We start from the raw sequence: 23,732 nt of genomic DNA on the forward strand, positions 1-23,732 counted from the left end.
TCAATATTGTGATTAAGAATCTGAAATTAGTAGAAGGAAGTGACTGTCCGGCCAACCTTTATTGCTGCCTCTCTCTCAGTTTGCCTTGTTTTGTTTCCTATCCTCTGTAGCGAGTAGGAAGCTGTGTACAGTTTGGACTGACATCATAGGGCCTTAAAATCACAAGATTTCATTCTCTGTAACTACAATTAGCTTAATTATATATTCCATGTACCGACCTATTTCCTTCGTTTATTATATGTTAGCAGCCTAAGGCAACTACTGCTTGCTTTGTGAATGTGTTCATGTTCATGGCCTTCATTCTATGAATTTTATTTATGCTTTTGATATATAATGCAAAATTTTGGTCATATTCTTATGGTTAAATATATGTCAATTATAACCTGTGTTTTGATCTCTGAAATAATTGAAAGAGATTAGCAAATGAAAGTTTTAAATAAATATATTAATATTTAAATTAAGGAATCAAATTTGCAAATGAAAATTACATATGAAAGATTTTTAATATTTAAATTATATGATTAAATATTTATCGTATTTGAAAATATAGATTTATATAAAAAAAATTAAATTCAAATTATAAAAATAAATTTATTTATTACAAATTTTTTCGACAGAATTTTATTCTTTTTCCGTCGAAAATTTTTTACAGAATTTTTTTCGGCTGAAAATTATTACAGTATTTTTTGACAAAATTTTATTCATTTTCTGTCGAAAATCTTCGACGAAATTTATTTTTCGTCGAAAATTAATATAAGATTTTTCGACGGAATTTCATTTATTTTCCGTCGAAAATCTTCAACGGAATTCATTTTCTGTCGAAAATTAATACAAGATTTTTCGACAGAATTTCATTTATTTCCCGTCAAAAATTTTCGACGGAATAATTTTTCCGTTGAAACTTTCCACATAAATTATTTCGTCGAAATTTTCGTCGGAATCTGTAAAACCGTTGAAAAAATTGTTACCCACGAAGATATTTTCGACGACTTCATTTCCGTAAAAAAAAAACATTTTCTAGTAGTGAACCTAGAACACTAAAAGCTCTACTTCTATTTTCAAGGATTTCAAGTCTCATGTGCAAATCATCCAGTAGTTAACTGTGACGGAACAGACATAGAATTTCTTCTCATCTCTCTCGGACATCAACACAGAGCCTGTCTTTGTTAGATTCCTTCCCTTGCACTGTTTTCTCGTGATATTATTTGAAATAGATGCATTTGTATCATAAATCACATGATTTTACATATATTGATTATTAATTTGAGTACATACGATATTTTATACTTGCTCAATAATTTTTCATTTTCATAAAGATTTCAAAAAGAAACTCAAAATTTTCTTTTTTGTCCAAAAAAAACTGTAATTTTTTTGTTCTTTAATAAAATTATTTGATCTCAAGGTAGTGTTATAATAATCAAAGAACTATTAATTTCATTTATTTAGTTTTATTATATTAGTAATACTTACTAGTATGAAGAGAATTGTAATATACGCAATATAGATAGATATAAGATGTTAATGAATATATAGTAAATGGTAATTAAACTTTGGTGGTACCTGGCGGTTATTATGCACTTTTGCAGGCGATTCTTCTGTGTGGTGCAATATTCATGCAGGATTTTCACGTCTTAATCTTCTATGAAAGATTGAAGAAATTTTTATTCAACTTCCATTGGAGTGTGGTGGGCTAGTACTGGGATGCACTTTTGACCATCACATTGTCGATGCCCACTCTGCAAACATGTTCGGAACAGTGACCAATGTATTACACATTGGGCATTTTTTTATTATTATACCACGTGAACAGTAATATTTGTCAAAATGCCACTTGTCCGAGTTTGCTACAACAATTAGCGAACTCGGTTTGCTAATGTGGCGTGTTTTTAGTGGCCATCTATAGTTCGCTACTGAGTGTAGTGAACTAGGTGGCAATAAATACTCCTCTACTCTGACAAAAACTGTACACATGACAATGTTATACAAGTTCGCTAGAGGTGATAGCGAATTAGGTAAAAATAATCATTGAAATATGTGTCTGACACGCATCAGTTCGTTACACTAAGTAGCGAACTACATGCAACCTTTTATTTACATTTAATAACTTTTGCACAGTTGCTGCCAAAGAGAAATGATTCCCCTATATCTTCCTACGCCTGACCCCTACTCATCAAAAAGTGCATATAAAGTTTCCAACACCTTTTAAGTTTCCAACACTTCACGCTTTTAGCTTCCTAATAGATGATGTTATTATACCAACGTAGACATGGGATGCTTTATTATGATTGAGTGACAAGCGATGTCTTTTAAATAGAGGTGGCTGTTGAGATATATAGTCTCACATTGGTTGTATGTGCAACTAATGTGGAGTTTATAAGGCCTTGGACACTCCACCCTTTGAGCTAGCTTTTGGGGTGGTGTATCCCAAGGTTCTTTACATGGTATCAGAGCCTCGTGTCCCAGGTTCGATCCTCGCCGCCCCCCACTTTCTCTAGTGGAATTTCTTTAGCACAGGTAGGCTGAGCCTGTTGCATCATCCACTCTTCAAGCCTAGTGGGCTCTCGTGTGAGGGGGCGTGTTGAGATATATAGTCCCACATTGGTTGTATGTGCAACTAATGTGGAGTTTATAAGGCCTTGGACACTCCCACCCTTTGAGCTAGCTTTTGGGGTGGTGTATCCCAAGGTTCTTTATATGGTATCAGAGCCTCGCCGTCCCCCACTTTCTCTTGTGGACTTTCTTAGCACAGGTAGGCTGGGCTTGTTGCATCTTCCACTCTTCAAGCCTAATGGGCTCTCGTGTAAAGGGACGTGATGAGATATATAGTCCCACATTGGTTGTATGTGCAACTAATGTAGCCTTTATAAGGCTTTGGGCACTCCCACCCTTTGAGCTAGCTTTTGGGGTGGTGTATCCCAATGTTCTTTACAGTGGCTTTGCCATTATAAACAGTACATGTTGCACATAGTTTGCTACTTAGTGTAGCGAACTTGTGCGTGTTATCCATGGTTATTTTTATCTAGTTCGCTATAACCCCTAGAGAACTTTCGTAACACTGCCACGTGTCCAGCTTTTGTTATAACAGAGGGGTGCTAATTGCCACCTAGTCCACTACACCTATAGCGAACTAGGTGGTCACCAGAAACGTGCTACATCAGCAAACCGAGTTCGCTACCTACTGCAGCGAACTCGGACACGTGGTACTTTGACAAATATTACTGTTTGCGTGGCATACTGGTAAAAAAGTGACCAGTATGTGGTACATTGGTCACTGTTCCAACATGTTCCTTGTATCATAGGCCGAGATAGCCCGGCCCATCAAGCCCACAATCCCAACGAGGCCTTGTTTTCGGCGTTCCCTTCTTATCCCTATGTAAGTGTCCAAGACACTATGTTTTTAAGGTTAAATATAGTTCAAATAATAATTAATATGATTAAAAATATAGTGTTAGTTAATAAAATCTAAAGATATTAAAAAACGAACAACTGGATAAGATTCTAATCTCTTTTCAGTTTGTTTCAGGTCTAAAATAACAAATTGCAATCAAGAAGGATAAAGGCAGTTGCAAAGGATAAGGATCAAGAAAAATAAAGAATTAATCAAAATTAATCCTTAGCAAGCCTGGTCCAAATTAAAAAGCCCATCTTTATTTCTGTAAAAACGCACGTTAGGGCTCATTCCATTCATTCTTGAATTCAAGAGACGCGAAGAAAAGGAGGAAGATGAACGCATCCAGAAGGTAGAGGAGTCGAGGAACGGTCAAAGCTTCACCATGGAGATCTAGTTTTATTTCCCTGGTTATGAATTTTAGTTTCTTTTCATCTATTGTTCTTGTTTTCCTGACTATGTCAGGCTAATTTTCTTTAAGGAGTTAGGGCGAGACGGAACCAATGGGTTCTTAAACGCTATTTGCTTCTCTTATGATTTATATTCTTGATTTAAGTTATGCAATTAATCTGTTTAAAATTTTTAGTCTTGTTTATGATCCGACCAATCTTGAATAAGCATTAGAGTCGTGCATGACAATAAGAATGTTGGTGTGCCGATTCCGATTGATTGATTGCTGGAATTTGTATGATCTAGGGATAGACTTATGAATTATATAACCATAGCTTCTTGCGTTAATGCTTATTTTATGAAAAAGTACTAAGGGACCAGGCTTTGGAGTGAAATAAAGAATTAGATTACCAAGGGATTGAGATTTGATCAAATATAGAAAGAATTGTTAATAACTTGATCTTGAATATAATCATAAGAATAGGTAGATTCGTTAGGAAACCACTGGGAAAGTCGAGTCCTAGCTACGTCTTTTTATTAAAAACTTAAAACCAATTTCTAGCTTTATTAATTCTGAATTTATTTTATAAATTATTGAAAACTAAAAATAAATTTAAAAATTCTGTTTTAATTTAATTAAAATATTCTTAAGAAATCCTTTCAGGATCGTTCCAACTTTAGTTAAATAGATAAATTATTGATTGGTCATCAATTCTCGTGGGATCGACAACTTAATCTTATCACTTTATTACTTGTACGACCGGTGCACTTGCCGAGTTCGCAACACCCCAGATGGCCACAATCCATCCACCCTTCACTCCATCACATGTACGTCCCCATCTCTGACCTCCCACCTCCGCTGAACCCGAATCTGGATCCAATCCACTCATCAGCCGCATATACCATGTCACATGTGAACAACTCAACAGTATGCAGTCACTGGCCAGCTCAGCTAACGGCGTCAAGCGCACAAAGCTTGAGTCATTATCTGCATTCTTATGGAAGATGCAGTGATGATGATGATCACTGATATTGACACGTCATTTTGGGTGAAAATTACGTGTCGGACACCGAGACACTTACTTCTGACGCGCGATTAATGTTTTGGGACAAACGCTTCGACACACATTCGAACACATGGTCAATGCTTTGACACGTTCCGACACGCAGTCAACATTCATGCATATCCAAAAAAAAATTTATCTTTTAAACTAAACATGAAAATTTAATTTATAAATCAAATATTTTCTATTACGAAATTTGACATGAAAAATTAACAAGGCATGAATTTTTTTTTTTTGCTTTATATTTATAGAGGTATACTTTAATAGGTTGCGTTGTTGCCATTATCTTGTGTGAATAAATCACTTGGACTTGGGACACTAAGTTATCAAGCGTAGGGTAAGTTATCCAACTTAAATCTCTTTGTGAAATGTTAGCTATTGGATTAATTTGTTATGTATATCATATGTATTGATCACACTTGTAACCTTTAAATAGGTGTTTTGGTGTGAAAGTCTGTTTGACTTGATTATTTGGACTACAAGAAAGAGTAAAAGAGGAAGCCTACTTGAGGTAAGCTTTCGGTCCCCGTTTGTTTCACCAAACTCCAAGGGAGGTGATTCTTTCATATGGTATATGGATATGAACTGGTATATGATTCATGTATATGTATTACCTTGTGTGTAAAGCATAAGAGGAGTTACCTTATGCGTAGTACATGATGAGTTACCATGTATGGGTATATTGCAAGATGAGTTACCTTGTGTAATGCATACATGTTTCATTATCTGGCCAGTCGGATTTATTATCTGTACACTGCATTGATGTACATATTCTGATACATGCATGGATTTTATATAGTGGTTATACCAGAAGTGGGCTTAGGATGGAGGAGCCCTATAAGGGACCCTAGCTTACTGAGGTAATTATATTATCTCACCCCGCGTTATGGAGATTACCATTTCAGGTACAATAGTTGATGGTGCTGAGGCATCGCATTGCAAAAGGTCGGAGGAGAGATACTATCTGACCTGATAGTCATGTTTTGATTGACATTTCATTTTGTACATGACATGATGTTATTCTTTTGAGTTGTACATGCCATGTATTCTTTTGATTAGCAAAAAGCCCACAAAAAACCTTCGTTTACTTGTTTTATATATATTGCTTGGAGAAAAAAATAAAAATTTATTAAAACACAGATGGTTCCTTGCAAATGAAATGAATCTTGCATTGATTTCGTGAATACTTAGGAAAAAATCTGCATTCTCAACATGGAATATTAGGAATCAAACCATGAATACTTTTGGGTCTTGGGGGGAATGTTCATTTCCCATATATTACATGATGGAAAAAACTATTCTCATGCTACATGTTGTTGGACAAGTGGCTTCTTACACAGGACGCTTACGGAACACCTAGAGGGGGGGGTGAATAGGTGTTCTAAACTTTTTTAATTTTTTTTTTTTTTTTGGTATATTGCCAGGAGGTATCCTCATTCAACCTTCTCCGGGCACCATGCCCTCGGGGTACGGCCCGTTTGGGCTAGCCCCTCATTGTAACAGTGAGTGCACTAAGCTTCGCAACCTGAGAAAGGACGAGACTAATCCCCCAACCGAAGATTTTTTGGCTTATCCTCTGGCCCCCAAAGATTTTCCAAGAAACTGCTTGAGGCAGAGTTTGATCCCTGCACCAAGCAATCCCTTGATCCCTGCACCAAGAAAATTTGTGTAATTGTCATGCTACATGCTCAGTAAACAATTACACAAATTTTCTTCAGGCTTGATACACAAATTTCCTTTATTACAGTAAATTGATTCAGAATAGAAATAGCTTCCATCAAAATCGATCAAGAAACTCATCAACATTGATACATTTCGTTTAGGGTTCAAGAAGATGAAAATGTTGATGGAAATTTGGGGATTTTGGAAGAAGATGATTAAACAATCTCACACACTCATGAATCTTACACACAATAAGGCTTCAAAGATATTAATCTCACTAAGATGGCTTTTGACTCTTGAACATTTCTGAAAAACAATGAGAGAGAGAGAGATTTTTTAGGAGAGAGAAATATATTTTCGAGTTATGAAAACGGAGAGCACTGACAGCGTTCTTTTAAATCATTTTTCGCGACAGCGTTCTTTTAAATCATTTTTCGCGACTGCTCGCCAATTTGCTCGAACGTTCGAGGACTTGAGCGAGCTGATTATTTATCTCACTATTTTTCTCGAACGTGCGAGTATCTGAGCGAATTAAATTTGTCACCTCACCGTTTTACTCGAACGTACGAGTATCTGAGCGAGTAACAACAGAATTTCACAAACATTTAAAATTTTCAATCTTTTGAATCATATTTATTTTTAAACAAATTCATTGCTTGTACCTCAATATAAACACTTAAACTCTCATGACTTCAACTTCACATTAACATAAAACGTAGTCAAATTATCAAAGTCAAATGCAAAAATAATTTGATGAATTAAATGCATTGGAGCTTGAAGTCATGCTTAGTGATATATCTTATGTGTTACAAAGAATCATAAATTGTCTAACCCAAAACTTTAGCATCTTCAAATTAAGTTCTTCATGCTTTGACATCATCAAAACCATTTAGGCATAATCTACTTGAATTTAGGAGGTCCTTCACATGTGACAAATTTTTCTTCCTATACACCCTTCGATAAATGTGTCACCTTTTTCTTTTATTTTTTTTATTTTTCAAGTGGCGAAACCCACAAGTTTGTCTCTATGACATATGATAACTTATTTTCTTTAACGTGAGATTAATAAAATCTTTACATGATTCACCAATTTCGGAGGAACAAATATACCTAGCGAGTACATCTTCCTTTCTTTCTTTTTCTTCTTTCCTTTTGGTGCAAAAAGTGCAAGCAAGTACATCAATCTAGAAAAATGTCCCATGTTCATTTGCAAAACTCCTACTGTAACATAGCATCTTATTGGCAATATATGCTATAAAGTGCTACTTGCACTGCTTCAAAAAGCCAAAACTTTAAGCAACCACTATAGAAGAACAGGGACTTCATTTTTTCCTCACTTTATGACTAAGACCATCCCTACGAGATGAGGATGATGCAGAAGACACTGAAGATGAAAAACCTGTATGGTTATTTTCAGCCATATCCTTATGAAATGCCTTCTGCACATCATCTTTAAGTTCCTGGAAGCGTGCTTTCTTGATTATTTGCTCTTCTTCAGTGCCCTTCTCTAGGAAGAAAACATCAGGCATCTCGTCGTCCAGAAACTTATCAAGCACCTCAGAACAATGTGGAAAGAAGCGCTTGCCATTCTCAACTGCAGACAGTTCAAAAAGTATACTCAAGGAGTTTTAGTAACAACATGAAACCACCATGATTCTTTTCCATCTGTTACTTTGCAAAGTACTACTACAAGTGATGAAAAGTTTCTTTATTGCATTTTATGACTATTAAATATTGGGTCTCATAAATTTCAACAAGAAATGGACTGAGGCTAAAACATTTAGAATCACAAATCCTGGGGCAATAACCTTAAAAAATAGGTGCACGTGTGAGGAAAGCATAAGGAAGAAAAAAAAAAAAAATCATCGAGAGAAAGGGGAATAGTTATTTCTTCTCTCAGGCTTTGCTGTCTGATTCTTATCTTGTAATATATCTTTTTCTTTTTCTATGAGCTATGACAATTACAAAATTCTTATGATTCTCAAACTAAATAGACAAAGGAATTGAGGAAAAAGTTGCAAAGCTAAAATATTAGCTACCACTGCAGTAAAGTGATATTGAAAATTGAAACATAAATGGAAGCAATGTTGGCTTTCAGAGAAAAAAATAATGGCCATTTCTTCAGATTCAGGAGAGCTCACATTGGCAGTATAGCTTCTTTTACAAAGTTGGAGCTAAAGAATTTACATTGTCAATCCCACGTCAATAAAACATCAGATGAATAGCTTGGTAACTTCCATTTCTTATTTTATTTTATATTTTTGGTGTGGGGAAGCAAAGAATTGACTAGTACAAATCTAAAGCTAATCCAAATGATGGCATTACCTAATTCTTAGATTTTCACAGTTCTGGTATGTTGTAACTTCTAACCAAGGCAATGTACATGCAAGCTCGCTTTGATGTTAATAGAGAACAAGTCATATCCATATTCCCCAATGATGCAGAACCATTACAAGGAAGCTATTTCAAAATTCTCTTGGACATACCTGTTTTTTGAAGGGCATGCAATCTTAACTGTAGTTTTCTGGTTCGAACAGAAGGGGTTTCATTTAGGTCTACTTCTTTTAGAATGCCACTTGGGCCCTTCAAAGCTGATGACCTTGCGTACAGTGATGTTGAATCTGCCTCAGCATTCTCAATGGCTACCCTAGCCTCAGCAGGAAACAGCATCCTAGCAACTGCAACTGCAACATGAAAGAAAGTGACTGTTAATTTCATGTCCATATGCTTCCAAATTCAAAAGCATCATATAAATAATGTTTTGTTGTGATTCTGATTCATGCATATTCCCATGATAACTAAAAGGTCCCAATTCCATATTCATTGAAAGAAAGTAACCTAGACAAGTAAAAGCTCTACCTCTATTTTCAAAGATTCCCAGTCTCATGTGCAAATCATCAGTAGTTAACAGTGACGAAAAAGACATATTCACAGACATAGAATTCCTTCTGATCTCTCTCTCCAAGACATCAACACAGAGCCTGTCCTTGTTAGATTCCTTCCCCTGCACTGTTTTCTCATGGTAATCCTTGCGTCTTGTCAACCTCTGACAAATTGAAAGAGCATTTTGTCCATCCGGAGTGGTATCTGATACACATGACCCTTTTTTCAGCAATGCTACCAAAATGGATAGATCCTTTCGTCTTGCAGCCACATGAAGAACCGTGTATCCTCGTGGATTTCTAAGGCTAACATCAGCCGAGCCTAGAGAAAGAACTTCTTGAACAATCTTAGAATCACTATAGGCACAGGCATAGTGTAAAGCATTGGCATCATCTAGAGTGACACTAGACTCATTTAGAAGAAGCTTAAGTAGCTCAACATCATCAGAGTCCAATGCTTTATGGATTTTCCTGATACTCTTATCATTTGAAGGTTCCACTTCCATTGCTTCAGGTGCGGATTCTGGTTGAGATTGGACTTGGAGTGACTTGATTTCAGTCACAACTTCATGAGGGAGTTCTTTTTCCAAAGATATGCTGTCAAGGTCAGACCTTGCTACTCTCTGAATGCATTGAGAGCGAAGCTGGCTTAGTTGGCAGTGAAAGGAAGCCATAAGAATAGGAATGACATCTTCCACAAGAGCCTTCTCAACAAAATTTAGGAGACGTCGCTGCATCAGTAAAGAGATATTTACATTAGATCTTTTAAGCAAAGACTGAATTCAGCACATGAGCATACAATATTGTGTTATTCAGCCCAAAGTGATTTTGTGGAGCTTTAGTTCATTACTCTGAATTTGTTACATTTTCCCTCTTTGACACAAAAATTACCAAAGTAAAACAAAGGAAAAAAGAGCCAGAAATGAGACAACATACCTGGAAAAGCAAAACCAGCTCTTTCATCTGAAAAGTGGCAGAAGCATACAATAGTTCCAAAGCATAATTGATAGCAGGGCGGCAAGCATCATGGATACATGCTTCATCAACACATGTTGTAACTTCTGGTGGTGAAGGCTTTAGCTTTCCAGTATACAAATAATGCAAGAAAACAAGGAAAGCTTCATATCCAACTGTGCCATAAGGCACCAAAGCTGACATGAGATACCTTGGTTTTCCTTCCTTCACTGATCCATCATTTCCTTTCTTAAAAAGGTCATGAAAAAACTGACTACGTGAAGCCAATATACAGCGATGAATACCCACAGGGATGCCTTCAACAAGAATCTCAGCGTCACAATAATCATAATCAGCATCGGTCAACAACTTCTCAAGGCATCCACTGAGCTTACTCAGACTCAAAATGTCAATATTTGCTACATGCTCATTGTTGGTGGAGGAAGATATGTTGTGATTACTAGAACCATTTGACAAGAGAGATGATGCAAAACTCAAGGATGATGATGCTTCGTTTGCATTATCCATGACCCCAAACATAGCAGGTTCCAATTTAGTCAAAAAATTGTTTGACTTAATTTAGAAGCAAAACAAAGAAAATATACTCCTTTAAGGGTCGATCTCAATCGAAAAGCTAGCCAACATAATAATAGCTAAACAAAGCTCAAATAAGCAAAATTACAGAATGTCACTGTTTCCCCCATTCACAACACCAGACTCACTAGCAAGTCAAGCAACAAAAGTCAGATTCCCAGAATCAAAAAATTGAGATGATTTGCATTATGGTGATCTATCTGATGACCCATCAAATATATTGAGGAGAAAAAACGAAAAAGTTTGAACTTTTAGCACTCAACTGCTGTGGGAAAGAAATGAAGAGGAAAAGAAGATCCAAATATTACATAAAGGATCACCCTTTGAATTAAGATGGAAGATGAACACAGCGGCAGCTCTAGAAAATGAACCAGAGATAAATTTTGATTAACAGACTCTGTTAAACGCCTGAGAAGTTGACACTGCAACACCAGAGAAACTTAGGAAGATGGATAGTTTTCACATCAAGAATGCTTGAGAGGATCTGAGTCCTTTCCACCAAAGAAGCGAAGACGACTTAGAATAGAAAGAGGAAGAGAAAGTGAGAGAAAGAGCAAAGTTGACCCTCAAAATGGAAAGAGAAGCTAGAAAAAACAGAGAGAAGGAGAGAGAAAGCTTGGCTAACGATGCTCGGTAACCGAGACTTCCCGGGTTCTCCCTGAAAGGGAAAGAAAACAAGAAACGTTAGTTGGATTTTTTTCTCCTTTATTAAGTTTTTATTATTCTCTCAATTTTCACATGTCTCCTTAAAGTTTATATGTTATGTCCATGTCAACTAGTTTTCATGTTTATCAGCATAATTTTAAATGTACATATACAGCACATGTGATTGGAAGAGGACAAAGTGATCAGAGAATTTAAGCATAAAAAGTTATATTAATGGGTGCTATGCTAAAAGTATTATTTATGCTTGAATGGCTCCCGTACGAATTGATTTTTTATTTTTTTTATTTTTTATAATTCTTTTCCCGATTATTCGATGATTTGGATCGGCATAATTATAAGGGTGATAGAATTTTCTTTATAAATATTTAATACAACTACATATTTATAACTTAAACACAATATTATTAATGAACTGAAACAATCTGATATGTGAATTGATCTGCGAATTTGGTAATATGAATTACTAATCTCTCTCTCACATCTTTTTTTTTTTTACATTCAGTCAAGAATGCGGACAAAATAAAATAAAAATAATTTGTTTGATGATGTTCTTACAATTTATTTATTAATGAAATATTCCTAATAATAGAATAATTAATGTTAAAAATGTTTTTAAAAAAGTTATAATTTCATAGACTTGAAGGATTAGATCACAGTTATCTTACGCTAAAACAAAAATATTCGGTGACGTAATGCATTTGACACTTGGCCTCAAACGTACGATTACCATGTATATTAAGAACAACCGTCTTGTCTCTTTTCTTCAAATGGTGCTAAATTTCCAGGAATAAGAAGGTGGAATTTTAAAAGTTAAAACAGAAAGGTGCGAGGAGAATATCGAAATATTGTATTCTCTCCAACATAAGTAATTTTTCAAAGAAAAGGAATAAAAAAAAGTTCGCCGGCCATAAAATTAAAAGTTATGTAAGAATCAGCTTTCCAAAACAAATGGGTCCGAAGTAAATTGCTTTTTGACCGATAAAAAAAGAGAGAAAGCATTTCAACTCTACACTGTTCTACATCAAAATCCTAAAATGAACTGGCAAATAACAATTTGGCAGGAATATTGAAAATTGCGGACAACTTTGTCCTACACACAAGCAACACATCTAATTGCGTGCTGTTAGTATTGTTCGGATTTAGAAGCGTAGGACAATTCTGTGAGCAGAATACATTCTAAAGTCCGAACAAGAATTTTTAATAAATTATTATTAATCGTCAGAAGTAGGGGTGTTAATATAGATTTTGACACGCAGGTCGACCCGTGACACGACACGAAAATTCGTGTTCAGGTTGACCCGCAAAAAAAATCGTGTCGTGTTCGTGTTGATGTATTCGTGTTCGTGTCGACCTGTATTTTTTTAAAATTAATTTATTTTTAATTTTTTATTATTATTTTTTTAATTTTTTTAATTTCGATCCATTTTTTAATTTTTTTTTATCAATTATCGTTTTGACCTTTATTTTGCGTGTTATTCGTGTCGTGTCGTGTCAATCCGCAAAAAATTCGTGTCGTATCAGTGTTGAAGATTTTGACACGAATAAAAATTCGTGTCGTGTCGAATTTGTGTCGTGTCAACCCGTTTTGACACAAGCTTATAAACATGTCACACATTTGACGTAAATGACAAGTTACTACAGTCATATTCCGCGAAACAATTGTGTTTCTTATGATTTTTTTTTTAAATGTTATATGATATCATCCTTAAATTTCCTTTATTATTTTTTAAACTGAAAATTTAATATTTTAATTACTTAATATTTGTTTAGTATATTATACTTTGAATAATTAAGAAGAATGTTAAAATTCTTTATTAAAATAATATATAATTGTTTAATTTGTCTGTTCTCGTATTTGGCGCATGAGATTTTTACAAATTGATCATAAATGAACTAATTAACACAAACATTAGTAAAAAAGAAGAACTAATACTTGCGCATACACTGGTCCTTAAAATTAATGTTATTAAATCCGGACCGTTTATCGATCTGGTCGGGGTATCAAATCAATGAGTTCAACTGCATGAATCGGATATTTATATAAATTTATATTTTATACTCAATTATAAAATAAATATTATAGATGGTGCAAGTGAACCAAAAACAAATGTAGCTTAGTGGTAAATATTATAATTTATATCTTCACAAAAAAGATTTGATCTCCACTAGATGCAATTTTGAAATAATTCTATTAAATGATATGATATATATAATAAATGATACATATTAATCAACAAATAAATTCAGTCCAGTGACTCCAACATTGAATTTTTTTTTTTTTTTAACTGATTCTCTAATAGCTTATGTTAACGTTTGTAAGAGATTTCTTTTTAATAAAAAAAAGTTAGTAGAAGATTTTAACAAGAATAAATACGGATAAAGTTTCTAAATCTTATGTGGATAGGGTGGCCGAAAGCACGTACTCTTATCCAAATTTTCTGCTCCATCAAATTATAAAAAGTGAAATTGACAAGTTGTTTGACTCTTTTGAAGGTTTTAATTGGCTATTTTATATGATAGGCATCTGTAGAATTTTAATTTCTAATGAGGGGCTTTGAAATCCGTATTCTGCTCAGCACGGAACCAACTTTTTAATTTTTTAAATCAGATCCATGGGCAAAACTCACTATCTTTTTTAAATTATTTCATTTATAGGTGATAAAATAATTATGGTATGTAAATTTTATTTTTATCTACTTTTAATTAAAAAAATATCTACGACGATATGTTCTTTTGGGGACAAAAACTTCGAAATTGCAATAAAGTTTTCAACCAACTCTAGTGGCTTAAGAATAGAAATTTTTATATTTTAAAAAATATGATCAAATGAAAATTGCTTTTATTTTATTTTTACGTCACGAGACTCATGACCTAATTTCGAATTGGTACTGGCCCAAATCAAATGGATATTTCTCATCCTACCTTATGATGCACGGACACGGGACACGACACGACACGACACGCCGACACATTAATTTTAAAAAATATCATATTTGGACACGTTGGGACACGTTTTGATATTAAATAAAATTTTTAATATATATAATATGATTTATATTTAATACATATAAGAGTCCATAATAAGTCATATAACCAATTAAATATTTAAATTTCATAACACAAATATAAATATAAATAATTTTTCGTAGTTTGTTAATTTTTAATGTCAAATTTTATAACAGAAAAAAATTAATTTATAAATTATTTCTTTTTTTTTGGAGGTTCTATAAATTATTTTTTTTATATTTAGTTAACAAAAAAAAATTAAGATTTAAAAAAATAAATAAAAAAATAAAAAAAACGTGTCCGAATGTGTCCGAGCGTGTCCCCAAATGTTGACCGTGTGTCCCCAAATATTAACCGCGTGTCGAAACGTGTCAGAGAGTTGATCGCATGTCCTCAAATATTGACCGCGTGTCAGACGCGTGTCCGAACGTGTTGGAGCGTGTCCATGTCCGACACGTGTCCGACACGTAAATTTTAAAAAAAAACATGTCCGTGTAACGGAGATCTTACCCGAGAAGCTAGTCCAAAACCTATTCACGCCGCCCAAGTTTTCCATAAATTATGTTCAGATCCTTTTTGATAATTTCAGCCAAATGCAATTCCAATAACTCCATTTAATTAAGGGACATCTGTGTAGAGGATAAATTTTTGTACGCCTAAAAATCATTTATCATGAATATATTGAGAAAATAAAATTTTAGGGAAATGTGATAAAAAAACTGTTTGATAAATCAAAATATTACTAATAATATTGTCTGAAATTTATTGATTTTATATTTGATTAATTGTTAAATATTATCAAAAATATCAAGTAATTTTATAAAAATAACCCAATCTTCTATCTTTTCTTCAAGCACGATTTACTGGATTTTCTATACACATATTTGTTCCATGGGTTTTCTTCACCCACCTTCCTTGCCCCCGAAACTTGATGGTACGGGTTCTCCATCCCACCAATTTCATACTTGTATTCTAACAACAACAGTGCCAATAACACTTTCAGGCACCTAATTTCTTTTTGTTTTAGCAATAATACCATGTTAAATCTTCATTCACAATTCTAAGAAAAATCTTACAGATTTCATACACTCATCTTGTAGAACCTTGATGGGATGGGTTCTCCCTCCCAGCGCTACCTCGCTTTTTTGTTGGGAATCTCGATTTTTTAAAATATGATTTTTGAATTCAGTTTACGATAATATCTGAAAATTTAAAATTTAAAAAAAATTTAATTTAATGAGAATCCCTCGCGTACCAAACGTCCCTTTAAAATCAACACATGTATCAGGTCCAAAAAATAAAGGTTATCCACATAACTGAGAGCGTATAATAATCAATCATGGGAACAATTTCTATGTATTATTTAGAGGGAGAAACAAAGGGAATAGAGTAAAAAGCAGGCCCCATATCTGAAAAGCACGTGACTAATTCGTTGGTGGCGGAGCAGCGTAAGAATAAATGAACTCCAAAGCAGCGGAACGAAGCTCTTCCAGAGGGACGGGGGCGGTTGTATCCACCACCATCTTGGGCACGTCACCCACGTCGTACTCCGTGCATCCACCGTACTCTTCCAGAAGCTTCTCGAGTTCCCGCCACGTGGCAGGCTTGTGTCCTCCGCCTCCTCCGCCGCGCTCCTCCAGCCTCCGGCGCCACTCGGCGTGGTCGGCGGGCTTGCACTCGATGACGAGTAGGCGGGCGGAGGTGATGGCGGCGAGGTGGCGGAGGCGGTCGAGGTGGGCCCTGCGGGAGAGCGGGGAGTCGAGGATGACGCTGAGACCGAGGCGGAGCTGAGTGGAGGCAATCTGCCAGATGGCATGGTATGATAGGTCGTTGAGGAGGGAAGCGGGTGAGGTTAGCTGGAGGGCAACAGTGCAGTCTTTGACATCGTCTTTGTCGATGAGAGGGATTTGAAGAGCAGAGGCTATGGATTTGGCTAGAGTGCTCTTACCACTACCTGGGTGTCCTTTCATTGCTATTATCACTGCCACTTCGAGTTTTCCCATTTCCTATTCTCTGCTTCTTCCAAAGGACACCAGCCACTGCCACTTGATCATTATCGTCTTAATTTCTAGGTAATTTTTCTAATTTTTTGTTTTGTTGGGGTGTCAATTTATATTGACACGAAATGAACACGTTAACAAGGTAAATTTTTTTATTTATTTTAAAACTTTTAACACTAATAAGATATGTAAATTTTGCGGTTTAATACTATATAATACGAATAACATATAAATTATAGGTAAAATGGTAATTGACGAATTTTTTTTAAAAAAATGGTCGAATTTATAAAAAAAATATTAAAATAAAAAAATACTAATCAAATTCGTGTTGATATGAATTCAACATAAATTTTTATTAAAACAAAAAAAATATATGCTTTTTTATATTGCATAAAACAAATTTTTTCATGCCATACATGAAAAAATAGGTGGGATTTGTTAAGAAAAAAAAGAAAAAAGAAAAGATAAATTTCTCTCATTTTTTGTGTATGCATTGTCTCATGCAATATATTTTGTAACAACTAATTAATTTTATTGTAAAAAGATAAAAATTATTAAGTTGTAAGTATAAAAATAAAAAATAATACTGACAATAATAAAAATATGTGAATGGTTATTACCTGTGTTAATAAAATTGGACCGACTCGGTCGGTTTTCATGTAAATCGATGACCCAGCTCAGTTCAAAAAAAAAATTTCAAAATTATTTTTTACAAAAAAAAATAATAGACATATTTGAATTTTTTTATATTATTCACTTACATAAGTTATGTACATATAACATTAATATTATCTCAATTATGTATTGTGCAAAAAAATTTGATTTGATTTATAATTAGAGATGTCGTTTATTGAACTTGAAGTCCCATATCACGATCATTATATTTTTGTTTGATTTTTTATTGGATAATAATATATTATTTTTTATTTTTTATTTTTTATATTCTAATATTTGAAATTTTTATATTTTTTTAAATATTTAAATATATTTAATTTTTTTAATATAAAATTATAAAATTACTGTATCCAATACAATCACGGGGACAATAAACGGGCGGTTTTAATAAGATTGCCTATTATTAGTCTATTACTTTCTCTTCTATACGAATATTTCAAGGTTTAATGTTTCTGCGAAGATTACTTTATTTTCTGCATATTTCCCTACTTTTGATTTACCATGAACTGGGATTCAAGCATGGTTCTTTGCCTAGGCTAGATTAGCGGAAGTAATACTCTGTGCTCCGAAACCCTACCCTTATGAAAATTACAATTACTGCAAGCTCTTGGTTGATTCACGATTATTCAGATTCTGCTGCAATGTGAAACTGTGGAGTGTGGAGAAGGAGAATGGCTGAAAGCTGAAGCTGAGTCGTGCAGAATCGCTGAGTGGGAAATGAAAAAATGATGCACTATTTTCTCATTTCTAGGTTTGCTTCTTCCTTCCCAATCCCAAACTGCAGCCAATTGAATTTCGTTCGACAAAATGCTTTCCTTTTCTTCACGTCATCGGCTACCTTTTCTGAACCAAAACGTAATCAACACCAAGATGACAACTTTACGGTCTCTTACCTCATCACCTCATGTGGGTTGTCCCCCGAAACCGCTGCACGAGTGTCCAGTAATGTACGATTGAAAACCCTAGATAAATCAAATGCGGTCCTGGATCTTCTCAAGAACTTCGGATTCTCCAAAAACCAGATTGCCAAATGTGTGCAGAAAATACCCTCGCTGCTTAATGTTAAAGCAGAGAAGACCCTTTTGCCCAAACTCAAGTTCTTCCGCTCTATTGGGATTTCAAACATTGATTTCCCAGAATTCATCATTTATAATCCTGCACTCTTGAAAAGGAGCTTGAACAAGTGTCTTATCCCTCGTTATAAGATCCTCAGGAGTGTTGTTCGTAATGATGAGGAAGTTGTTAGAGCTTTGAAGGGCAGGGCACTTTGGTACAATGATATGATGAATGATTTGGTTCCAAACATTAGTGTTTTGAGAGAGTCTGGTGTGCCTCAGGCTTCCATCTCTCACTTGGTGATTTTTCACCCATTTTCGGCGTATAAGGAACATTCAAAATTTGTGCAAGCTGTCGAGTTAGCTAAGGATATGGGGCTTGATCATTTGAAAAGAATTTTTGTCAGTGCTATCCGCGTGCTAATCAGTCTGGACAATTCACAGTTGGAATCGAGATTAGAGGCTTTCAAGAAGTGGGGTTGGTCTCGCGAAATCACTCTGTCAGTATTTAGAAAGTATCCAACTATTATGTCCTATACAGAGGAGAGGATTACAAAATCAATGAATTTCCTGGTGAAGGATATGGGTTGGCCGCTGGATGATATTGCTAGATTCCCTGCGGCTCTAGCCTACAACTTTGAGAAGAGGATTGTCCCCAGATGTGCTGTGATTAAAATCTTGAAATCAAAAGGTCTGCTAGGGAGTTGCTTTGGCTTGGGTTCCTTTATGGCCATGAGCGAGGAAAACTTTTTGAAGACGTTTGTGACTGAATTTCTGGATGATGTGCCTCTCCTACTGGATGTATATCGAGGTTTGATTGATCATCAAGATGTACGATAGTCTTTGAAGGTTTTTACAGGCTATTCTTGTTACTTCCAATTTCACTACTTTGGTTCTAGAATTGTAGTCCATTTCATCACTAAGTTAGACTTAAAAGAGTTTTTTATGCTTTCACTTTTTGTGTGACGAGTTGAGTTGCACTTTTTTTGTGGTAAGAGGACTTTTTTGAGTCATTGATTTATAGCATGCTAATTCCATAATCAAGTAGCAAAGACAACTTACATATCATTTTCAGCTTTATTGTCTTGGTTTAGTTTCTTATTTTGATAGCGTAAACACACTGAGAGAAGAGTGTCTTTGTTTTGTTGGCCAACGGTAGTACTGATGTCTTTTTTCTTGATCTCTGCCTTTTTTACTTTAAGTATCTTATTTATTATGGGAAACATTTGTTCAAACATATTTGAATAATATTTGTGCTATGTTAGAACATGCAGAGAAGACCAATAACCATATTATATTTCCATCAAATCAAATTTCCTGTAGTTGTGTCAGCATTTAATAAAGCACTTCTGGTATGATGTTCTAAAATTTACCTACAATGTGGCCACCACTTAAAATTGATGCTATATCTTCTTAGTTCTTACTGCGACGACTAATGAGGAGTAACCGAATAATTAATAACAAATGTATTTAGTTCTAAACTTCTCATGGAAAATATGCCTTGTGTCGATTTTATCTTTATTATTAATTATTAATGAGTTGTTATCTGTGTTGGATTTTTTGTTAGATAGCAAATGTGAAATTGTTCTTGCCTATCCTTCTATATATATTTAATTGGGATATCTAAGGCTATATACTATCAAGTTCCTTCCGAATAGAAGAGAACCTTGATTATCATAATTTAATGCTGGTTATGTACTAATGACTTGAATACTTGTTTCCTGATGTTTCTTACTTGGACTTGATACTAAACTTGTGTTGATGGAAGACACAACAAAAAACTACCTGTCGAAAGACTGACTAATGGACCAGTCTCCAAATTGTTTACATGTTTCCAAAAAACAAAACATGAAATTCAAGTGTTCTGACTGGAGTAATTTTTATTACTGTAAAGAAAATTTGGGTTGGTTCCAAACATAAAGATTTTGAGGAACAATCTTGGAGTGCCTCAACCTTCCATCTCTCTCCTAGCAACCTATTGTTTCAATTCGTAGGCATTCAAAACCTATTAATGCTGCTAAGAAATTGGATTTGATCCTTTAAGGACATTTGTTGTCGTAACAGTACAAGTGTGTGCAAAGTTGAATAAAGCAATGCGGAAATACTAGAGATTTGAGGTTTACAGAAGGTGGGGTGATCTTGTTATTCTTTTGAAGAATGTCGTGGCCAAATTAGTGGAAAATGTTCCTTTATTTGACATATGTAGATCAAAGTCAGATAGTTTACCTGGTTGTGTTTTAGTTAGTCTTCTAATGTTTCGACCTTTCAGATTCTACCATTTCTACTTCTGTAACAAACTCTACTACTTCTCTGAGTTGACTTCCTGTTTGATAATAGCCAGATCGAAGGGCTGGTATAAGTGGCGATAGCCTGATCGAGAGGCTGGTATAAGTGGGGGGCTTAACAAAGATGGATATCACCCTTGACCATGGGCGGAACTCGCCTTTCTCCAACCCAGGTAGTGGATCTATCACTCTGATCTCCTTGCCACCAACACTTCACCCACATTCACCATCTACGGATTTCACGCTTCATTCAGTCCATTCTCTCTTAACTGCCACAAGACCCTTATAAGAGGCAGATACGGTGTCAAGTGGGGGGAACATACACTTTGAGCATTACTAGACCACAATTGACCAGAGCATTTGCTTGATCTTAGGTGTTCACACACACACACCTTGGATTTCTCCCATCAAATTAGTGGTCAGAGGTATTGTGCTTACCTTGTCAGTTGTCTCTCCCATTGCTCCATAGATTGAAATACTACCATCCATTGCTAGACACTTTTGGTTCAACTACCTCCTCTGCATGATTATCTCAGGCCACCTACAGGTACCAATTAGAAAGCTTTGTCTCCCCACCACTTGAAGCAACTTGCAGGGGCACTTCCAAAGTTGTTCATCCCCTTCTCTATAAACAAGTATTCTAAACATAGGAAATACATCTTCTACATGAAAAACATGTTTGCCATGGGCTAAACTTGCATTAAAGCACTTGTGTAGAGGAGGATTACATGATCAGCCTAGAAAAAAAATGGTTCTGATCATAGATCTAGATGATTGGGAAACCATATTGCTAAATCTCTCGGTGCTATAGTTCAATTAGAAAGGACAATTTTTTAATTTGCATTTCCCAAAACTGTGCAGAGGAGGTGGAGAATTGCAACAGAAAAATCTGCCTCAATAATCATTAATTGGCAACAAGCAAGCATTGCAAATGCCTGTAATGCTCGATACAGCTGCATCTAAGACCAAATCTGCGAGGCCAGTTGACTAGAAAATGACACAAGAGAGATGTTCTCTTGCACCTCATTCAACAGGGGACTAAAAGAGTCTACTGAAAGATCTCTTGATAGAAGTTTATGGAAATAGTTTAGGACATCCAACAACTTTTCTAATTCCACTATGACAAACAGATTCTGACACTCAAAATGATCAACCAGAAACTCAATATTTCCATTGAAAACTTTGTGCATCCGTTCACTCATCAAACTTTGTAAATTATTCATCCTTCTAAGCAGCTTCACTTTAACTTTCATCCTTTTTAGCAACATATTGAGCATCATAGGCTGCACAGCATATTTTTCTGCGTTGTTTGAGGCAAAGAGAAATGAAGGATCAAGCAATTCACTTGCTGCCCAAAAAGGGTTTTACACAATTTCGAAGCAGAGGTATCAAAGCAATGATGATCGTCAGCTTTAAGTACATCATCTAGAAATTGCTGCTTTAGCAACACTGAGGCTTCGTGACCTGAATCAGTGTAGATGTCAAATGGCATCAAGACATTCTCAAGAAAATTAAAATACGATGAGTCAAGTACACAATCTACCCACATCCAAGGAAAAATTGGATAGGAAACTGAATAACTGTCAGAGATTCTAAATAAAATTCTCTACAACATAAGTACCCAAGATCTGTCAATGTTGCAAAATTCACTGATTGGTCTAAGATATGAAGGAAAAAACCAAGCTCGTAAAAAAAAATGTTCCTAACTGTTTTAAATCAACAACTGGGATTTCGAAGCCACTATTGTCAAAGAGATGACCTGTCCTCCTAAGGTTACCACCAGAAACCACCTCATAATCATATATCAAAAACTGCAAGCAGTGTACTTGAGGAGCAGTTAGGGCAATTGCCATTGGTTAAAATATATTTGCTTTTCTTTCATCACCTCCATTCTGTGAAGGCTGTAACTCAGATTTAGAATTGTTGATATTAGCCCCCCAATCAGCTGAAAGGTTCCTCATACCAGAGAGAATCCCAGAGAAGGTGGTCTTCTCTCTCAAGGTAGCACGCATTAGAGAAGCAATTGTGTTTTGAACAAAATCTTGGTCCTCAATAGCAAAATATTTCATCCTTTTATTTAGAGAGTCGCTATCTGTCTGATGATGTCACTAGGACTACAAGTACAGACAAAACATGCAACAGAATGCAGTGATCTGCAAAGAGAAGTACAAGGTCCAACACCTATAAAGCATCTAACTCCTTCCTCATTGAATCAGTGTCTTGCCACTGTCCACTGCTTTGAGTGGACGCCCGTTTATACCATAAAAAGTAATCAGATATGCCATCCTTAACATTTTTAAGATGGTTAAATTGCAGTGAAGCATCAATTAATTTGAATTTTTTGACTACTATTATATCAAATATTAAAATGTATTACATATTTTTCGATACTTTGCTATTTATACAATATAAGTCTTAAAATGTAATGGGAAGAATATGCTAAGTATTTTATGCATAGAACGGATTTATTACCCAATATATAGTAATTGGTTAAAATAATAGTGAACTGTAAATCAAAATGAGGCTTACAATGGACGTATTTACTATACCTTAAAAACTAATAGCAAATTGACTTACTATATATCAAAGGTTATGAGTTAACTGTAGAGATGATGAAAGCTAAAATTTTGATACCCAAAAAAGATAAGGTTGTTAATTTGGACCAAATCGGTCTATTCGGGTTCATCTATATAAGTAGAACTAAATGGATTAGATTAATTAAATTTTCGCATAATCTTCTATAAGTTGTGACTTATTTAGGTTAATTTTGTATTCTTTAATCTTAATAATAATGTTTAAAAATAATAATAATAATTTGATTATCTTTTATTAAAATATTAAAATTAATTATATTATTTTTGTAAGTCAAATTTTATTTAAATAAATATATATTTATTTTGGAAACAGTATTCCAATAAATTTTATAAACAAAAAAACTTAAATAATTGTAACAGGTGTAATAATTTTATATGTCATTGGCTTAGCTATATCATTTCTCGCTGTCGAAGTTGCTCACCATCGTGAAACTGATAAGAATCTTGGGAATGACTAGCTTAAAGGAGCAGAGTGTTTAAGTCCTTATAAACCCCAAGTTCTATAATGAAACTGATA

At 34.8% G+C, this 23,732-nt stretch overlaps 2 protein-coding genes and 1 pseudogene across 2 annotated transcripts; 1 reads left to right on the top strand and 2 right to left on the bottom strand.

Moving 5' to 3' along the window:
• Nucleotides 1-7,594: 7,594 nt before the first annotated feature.
• Nucleotides 7,595-11,530, bottom strand: LOC133288968 (BTB/POZ domain and ankyrin repeat-containing protein NPR1-like). The gene is made up of 4 exons (XM_061486809.1): nucleotides 10,323-11,530; nucleotides 9,364-10,117; nucleotides 8,991-9,188; nucleotides 7,595-8,098 (listed from the first exon to the last, which is right to left on the bottom strand). Exons 1-4 carry the CDS (start codon nucleotides 10,878-10,880, stop codon nucleotides 7,827-7,829), a joined length of 1,782 nt encoding a protein of 593 aa, XP_061342793.1. The 5' UTR covers nucleotides 10,881-11,530; the 3' UTR covers nucleotides 7,595-7,826.
• A 5,023-nt stretch (nucleotides 11,531-16,553) lies between these two features.
• LOC133288973 (transcription termination factor MTERF2, chloroplastic-like) lies at nucleotides 16,554-19,518 on the top strand. Its single transcript, XM_061486817.1, has 2 exons — nucleotides 16,554-16,678; nucleotides 17,822-19,518. Exon 2 carries the CDS (start codon nucleotides 18,007-18,009, stop codon nucleotides 19,174-19,176), a length of 1,170 nt encoding a protein of 389 aa, XP_061342801.1. The 5' UTR covers nucleotides 16,554-16,678; nucleotides 17,822-18,006; the 3' UTR covers nucleotides 19,177-19,518.
• A 1,936-nt stretch (nucleotides 19,519-21,454) lies between these two features.
• Nucleotides 21,455-22,690, bottom strand: LOC133288956 (protein PIR-like; annotated as a pseudogene).
• Between the last annotated feature and the right edge of the window lie 1,042 nt (nucleotides 22,691-23,732).

This window comes from Gastrolobium bilobum, unplaced genomic scaffold (genome assembly GCF_033153095.1).
Source record: "Gastrolobium bilobum isolate Gb01-03AN ecotype WA unplaced genomic scaffold, APGP_CSIRO_Gbil_v1 utg6815, whole genome shotgun sequence".
In the NCBI taxonomy this organism is placed as follows: Eukaryota; Viridiplantae; Streptophyta; class Magnoliopsida; order Fabales; family Fabaceae; genus Gastrolobium; species Gastrolobium bilobum.